General features: G+C 34.1%; 1 protein-coding gene across 1 annotated transcript; it reads right to left on the reverse strand.

The window, feature by feature from the left end:
• Nucleotides 1-204: 204 nt before the first annotated feature.
• On the reverse strand, nt 205-3,621 carry LOC140797657 (jasmonate-induced oxygenase 4-like). The gene is made up of 3 exons (XM_073151276.1): nt 3,076-3,621; nt 2,649-2,979; nt 205-647 (listed from the first exon to the last, which is right to left on the reverse strand). The coding sequence occupies exons 1-3, from the start codon at nt 3,555-3,557 to the stop codon at nt 423-425; spliced, it is 1,038 nt and encodes a 345-aa protein (XP_073007377.1). The 5' UTR covers nt 3,558-3,621; the 3' UTR covers nt 205-422.
• Nucleotides 3,622-6,910: the final 3,289 nt, after the last annotated feature.

The raw sequence follows: 6,910 nt of genomic DNA on the forward strand, positions 1-6,910 counted from the left end.
AAATTCATCTGAATTGAAATATATAAACTATGGAATTGAAATAGAAATTCTCAGTGAAATAAGATATATAGATGACATATTCGATGTATGAGAACCTTATTATATTAGAAGCGAATCAGCCGGCTAATTAAGGGAGTAGCAAAACTTTACGGAACAATTAAGATTAATTCAAAATCATTTGAGCTCAGACATGCATAACAAACATTGAATACCAATTATTTTATTAGGTAACGAACCAACAAAGTATATCATGTCTCATGATAATTGTATACAGTCAACATCGACCGCTATAAGTATAAGATAGCAATTTCAAGTAAAAATCAAATATCACCTTAATTAATATGGGATTTTTATACTTGTAGTATGTGAAGAATTAATTAGCTAGGAAGTATGTATATATAAAAGGATGAGGTATAGGCACTTCAAAGAAGCTTGCCACGTGGGCCAAGACTTCTTATGAACAATTTATAGTCCTTATATGCCATTTTCTTGTAGAGTGGAGGCTTGTTTGGAGCCACAAACTCTTGAGCTGGTTCAATTAATATGTCATCTTTTGGGTTGTAGAAGAAGGCTAGAGACAGCCGTTCCTTTGCTGAATTCACGATCACACGATGCTCCACACTCTTATAGTTTCCATTGGTTAGCACCTGAAAGCATTCAGCCAAACATAAATAAATAAATAAATAAATAAATAATGATAATTTTGAGAGAAAGAAAAAAAAAATCACCACATTGAGTTGTTTATAAGTACTTTTTTGTTTTCTGTATAAATATATAGCATGTTGTCAACGTTCAGTTAACGTGTGTACTACTTCCTTTTGCTTTGATATTTGCGTCGTAGACTATAATTGCGTCGTTGTTTCTCTACTTAGGCATTTAGCAATGTTGGAATATATAAAATCGAAGCTATTATAACTTATTCTTCACGTGCTTATTATATTTATTTATACACAGAAGCAAACCTAGTCCAATTAAACTAGTACTTGTAGTGTACCCATATGATATAATTGAGTGGCCAAGGACCTCAAGTAACTTCATATGATGTTTGGTGAGGCCCCAATTTACTTTGGACAAAGGTGCTTCACCATCGTATATGCATATACTTATATATATTTATATATATGCTTTGACTATTAGAGAGGCTTTATTTGACCATATATCTCCTACTCTTTTATATCTCTCAATACTCATATTATATATATATATAGATAGATAGATAGATAGATAGATAGATACCATTAAGTGTCTGATTCTAGTAATTAAATGTACTTACAACAATATTTTATGAAGAAAAATGTAGGAAGAAGAGCATTTAAGTTCAACAACTTCACAAAATTAATTCCTTACAACCTTCTAGCTCCTTAGGGGCATGTAATTAATGAACATCTACCAAAAGTCCAACCATTGTCATTACCATCTTAATCCTTATTCAAACCGACCAAACGTAGAAGGATATGAATCTGATCGCCTACGTAGGGATAAGAATCTTATATATCTAGGTCTCAATTTATCTATGAAAAAAGTTCTTTTGATGTCTCTCTCACCATGAATAAGTATAGGTGCATGCACCAAGATACAACTTTTGACCCTCATTGTTTAGCAATTATTTCAAGCACTAAGGAATAGGGAAGGTAGAAAATTAAATAAGAGGACAGATAGGAAGGGAGAATGGTGAAAATTAATTCAAAGGAAAGAGATAAAAAAGGACAGACATGTAACAATATCTGGGAGTAAAAACTTGGTTTTAGTGATATCATATGTCTCTATGTTCGTACTAGATATATAGTAGTAGGATTTATAAATGGCTAATAATCACACGAAGTAAATTACATCAGGACGATGGTCTACTGATACATAGTGTTTTAAAAGTCTTTGGAGAGACAAAGAGACTTAGTCCTATCTCGTTTTGTAATCTCATGTTTGTCGTTGATGTTCTCAAACACATCACATCAACTTACTGCAATATTAGTATTATAGATGTATCATTAAGTATTAATTCTATATATCCTTTTATCTTCTTTTAAATCACCTCTAATCTCCCCTCCGTTTTCTCTCTCCGTATAACTATTTTAACTGTGAAACAATGCATGGTTGCACCAAAATATCCTTCTTCTCCTTCATATCCTCATTTAATTTGTACGCATTAATTAACTCTCGTTCTAATTAGTCTACAATATATTCTTAGACCTACGCTAAATACTACATATACCAAACCTTATGCAACTAAAGGATCCTAGAAACTAATTAATATTGCATTAGTTTAAATGACATCCTAGAAACTAGCTCATGTGAACGCCTGAGTTCTTCAAGATACGAAAATCTAATTAATCTGTACTCCTCTTACGGTGGGCAAATCTAGTACGCATAATACTTAGCTGCATGCTTTTCCCATGCTCTATTATCTGGTGCCTTGTATATGCATTCACACCAACGTGAGGCTTTAGTGAGACTTGACTTACTTTAAGCACACATCGTTATTAGTACGTAGTTGACGTGATCCAGATTGATGGATGAAATGAACGTGACAGAGTTTGAGGAAAAAAAAAAAAAAAAAGGTTTCATCAATATTGCATGCAAACATACGACGGTAACTTGGATGAAAGAAGAGAAGCTTGAGTAGAGTTAAAATGAAGAGATGAATTAATTACCTGAATTTGATCACCAATGTTCACAATGAAGGCATTTGGAATTGGGTAGATAGTGAACCATTCTTCGCCTTTTCGCACTTGGAGGCCTTCGACGCGATCGTCGGGGAGGAGCACCGTCAACGCCCCCGGGTCGGAGTGCGGTGAGAGGCCGAGGGTTAGGTCCGGCTGGGGACATCTAGGGTAAAAGTTAGCCCTCATGCAAGCACCTACTCCTCCTCCTCCCAAAGCCTTATGAAGAAAGTCCTCTTCTACTTCTAAGGATATTGATATCTCCTTGAGGAGAAGATGGCATAGTTTAATCACTTGTGCGCCGTATTCTTCGATCGTATCTCTGTTCAATCATGCAATCCAGTCCAAATTAAGTAGTCTAAGGAATAACTAAATCATAAGTTGTATCAATTACTTAACAGCTTAAGCTTTTATGTACCTCAATAAAGTAGGCGAAGCTGGCCATTTACTATGGTTCTTGACCATCTCCGGCAGGAAGTTGAGGAAATAATAGTCACCCCAGTCGAGAATAGCCCCCTTCTGCACCCCGAGACGGCTACCGTAACCCTCGAACGACACCGGAGAGTTGGCGTACGCCTTCTTCTCTTCCATAGGGAGGTAGAAGAACTCCCTCCAGAGCTCCCTAACCCTAGCCATGAGCTCATGGCTCACGCCATGGTTCACCACTTGGAAGAACCCCCACTCCTTGCACGCGCTCCCTATCGCCCGCCGCCCCGCCTCCCCTCCCTGCAGGCTCCCGAGGTCGATGACCGGGACGCATGGGCCCCAATCCGGTTCAACGTCGCGGTCCAAAACCGGCCGTTCCGGCGGCGGCTTAATGTATTGGGCCGGAACCACTTGGCCACCCTCCAAGGACTGGACGGGAACGATCGGCTCCGGCCAGTCTTGTAGACAATCCATTACCTATTGGAGATAGGTTGTTATAGATATGGATAGCAAAAACTCGGAGAGAGAATGAAGCATATATATATTTATATTATATATATGCAAGCACTGCAGTAGAACTGCTGGAACAAAAGCATGCCACTCTCTATTAGTTTTATAGGTTAATCGATGATAAGTAAGCTACCACCAGGTGAGCTAACCACAAGGATTAGGTTGTGGACCAACTCGTGATTAGCCTAATGTGCTAGAGAGGGTGAACATACCATGTGATTACGTACGAAATTTAGATGCCATGTTCCATGGATGGATCCATGACTAGGCCATGGAAGGTACGTAGTTGAAGAAGTGGGTTTTAAACGTGTTAAATATGAACTTTGATGTTTGGACTCGGACAGGGGGCTAAGGGATCATCGGCAGGACCTGACGCTGGAATCACATGCAGTCAGAGGTAAGTGGCAACCCCCGATTGGCTTCAAATAGTGAAAAAGAAATTTAAAAAAAAAAAAAAAGAGAGCAAAAAATTCAAAGATATAAATTCTTAAGGCATTTATTATTTGTCTGGATAATTAGATTTTATTCCACCACATATTAGGGATAACGAAAGGATCGATCGTTCCTGTCGGCAGGAGAGTATTTGGGGCAGATGATTTTAAATAATTTATATTATGTGAATGGAGTATATATACATTGGAACAATATAATTCGATTTTCTTTTGAGAATTTACGTTAAAAAAACACATTTGAATTCTTGAAGGAGTCCCTGCATGTAAAGCTTTTATTATTATTGTTATTATTATTATTATTTTCTCCTCAAATTTTACCCTAGTTAAGTAGTAAAGATAAAATCCTGCAATGTATTTAATATAATTGAACTTTTTTTTAGAAATTGTATTCTTCTATCAGTTTTTGTCTCGAATATTTTCTCTATCTCGCATATTTATGTAATATATAAAATAATTGTAAATTTTCTTCTCAGTTTTAAAAAAAAAAAAATATATTATTATGTCACTTTAATTTGCTTCATGAAAAGGTATCTAGTAATAAAAAAAAATAATTCAAGTTACGTAAATTACCTACGACACATCAGAACAAATTAGGAATTAAGTAAACTAGCTATAAAATTCATAAACTATCAATGTTTAATAACTAGGAATTACATAATAAAATTGCAAAAAAAAAATTACAAGTTAAATTAAAAAATTCAAGTATTCAATAATTATAAATTACGTAATAAAATTATAAAAATATAAGTGTTCAATAATGTTACGAACCGGCCTAATATGATCTGCAACGATTTTGGAGTCGATGAAGCACGTAACTTCCAAGGGAATCTGTGAACAATCTAACCAACGGATCCTCCTGAATTTTGGATATGTTGTTGCCCTTGAAGAGAATTTTCCAACGTATCTAAAATGACCAGATTTGGACGGTTAAATCTCAAGATATCGACCGAATAGTGGTCAAAGGACAATTAGATCTTAGCTTGATAGCCCTCTAATGGCTAGATGAATGCTATGTTAGTTCTTGGCTAGATGGATGCTAGGTTTAGTTCTTGATGTGAAGGGGGAGAAGATGTTGTAGAAGATGGTTAGAGGTTGGAAGAGGTCGACCAAAGACTTAGGCGGTGGAAGAAGGGAGGTGGGAGAGGGCGCCAATAGCTAGAGTGAAGTAGAGAAGGAGATAAGGCTAAAGCTAATTCCAATAACATCATCATCATACTTTAATTAGGGTTTCCTCCACATTTATATAGAGGCTCACGCTAGGGACTCATCAACTAAGTTAAACAACTCCAAACAAATTCTAACAAATGAACAAAACCAGTCTTCCTTGTCTTCTCGAATTAACTATTCGTTTCATCACAGATAGATTTCAAATATAGAGAAGTCAAGAATATCAAAGTTGTAGATCTTGAGGTTTACAACCTTATCCAATTGGTTTGATATTATTCGGGTATGTGTATAATATTTTTTGAATATTTTTCGAAACACAAAGCTCAATTTAGCTAATTAAATAAATTTCTAACTGCTAAGACTCTAACTAAACCAAATAACTAAATAAGATAATTAAACTCAAACTAAATAACCCAGTTCACATCAATTACTGTGAATTACGTAATAAAATTGTATAAATATAGCTACGAACCATCTCTTCATCATTGAACCAGAGAAGATATCGATTAGCTATCGAGTTTCTAAAATCGTTCTCTTTTAAGAGTATTCATCTTTCTAATATCATATATATTATTTTGGGCAAATATTTAGGCATTGTTTGAAATAAATTTGCACTAAGTATTAGTGATGATAAAGTGAGTTTTTAAAAGTTCGAATAAAGTTGTATCTCTCTCACTCTTTCTCCTCTTTTTTTCTGATTGTTTAACTGCAAATTATGTAAAAGTAAATGCAAATTGTATAAATGTAACTACAAATTGCATATATATATATATATATATAACTGTGAATTGCGTAAATATAAATGCGAATTGCATAACTATAACTGTGAATTGTGTAAAAATAAATGTGAATTTTATAAAATAATGTGAAGTACTATCAGAAAATGATGGATAACAAGAATGAGAAGGAGAATGAGTGAAAGATATTACTCTATTCATACTTTTAAAGACTTATTTATATCATTACTAATACTTAGTACAAATTTACTTCAAATAAATCCTAAATATTTGTCGAACTTAATAAGGATAAGATTAAAAAGATGAGTCATTTTAAAGTAGAGACAAGTAAATAATTCTATAAACTTAACAATTGGTTCAGTGTTATTTTATGAAATTTGCAGTTATTGAAGACTTTTGAAATTTATAATTTTTTTAATTTTTAGGGGTATCTACTATTTTGCTCCTATAATAATATCTAATTCTTCCCCATTCAGAAGAATTTTTTTTCTATAATTTAAAGTCATATATATTTACAAAGATAGAACTGTAGCAATAAAATGAAAAAGAAAAGTAGGAGAGCGAATTATAGAGCTATATAAGTTATCTTAGATGGATAGTCTTAGGAAGAGATTATTTACTTATACGAGGGTGTTAGTATATAATTGTTTGAGTGGAAGAAGAAGAAAACAAAGAAGGTGGAGGAGGAATGGGAGATAGAAGAACAATATAGTAATATTCTTAGCATATAAGAGGCTTGTATATGAAAGAAGAAAAAGAAGAAAAAAGAAGCCTCATTCAATGAATGAGAGATGAAAGAAGAAAACAAAAGTAATAAATGTGATCAAGTGGCACAAGGGCAAATTTGGAAGGAAAAAGGGGGGAAAAAAAGTCTAGACTTGAAAGGAAAGATTAAAATGGACTCAAATGACTAAAATAAAAACTATCGAATGTGTTTTTCATGCAAATCACCCGAGTAATA

The sequence above is a fragment of the Typha latifolia genome, chromosome 1 (genome assembly GCF_019914945.1).
Source record: "Typha latifolia isolate L0001 chromosome 1, TyphaL0001v2, whole genome shotgun sequence".
NCBI lineage: Eukaryota > Viridiplantae > Streptophyta > Magnoliopsida > Poales > Typhaceae > Typha > Typha latifolia.

Coding starts and splice junctions, on each gene's coding strand:
- LOC140797657 (XM_073151276.1), bottom strand. CDS start 3,557: ATGGATTGTCTACAAGACTGGCCGGAGCCGATCGTTCCCGTCCAGTCC. Junction 2,980..3,075: donor GCTTCGCCTACTTTATTGAG/GTACATAAAAGC, acceptor ATGATTGAACAG/AGATACGATCGAAGAATACG. Junction 648..2,648: donor ACATTGGTGATCAAATTCAG/GTAATTAATTCA, acceptor GAATGCTTTCAG/GTGCTAACCAATGGAAACTA.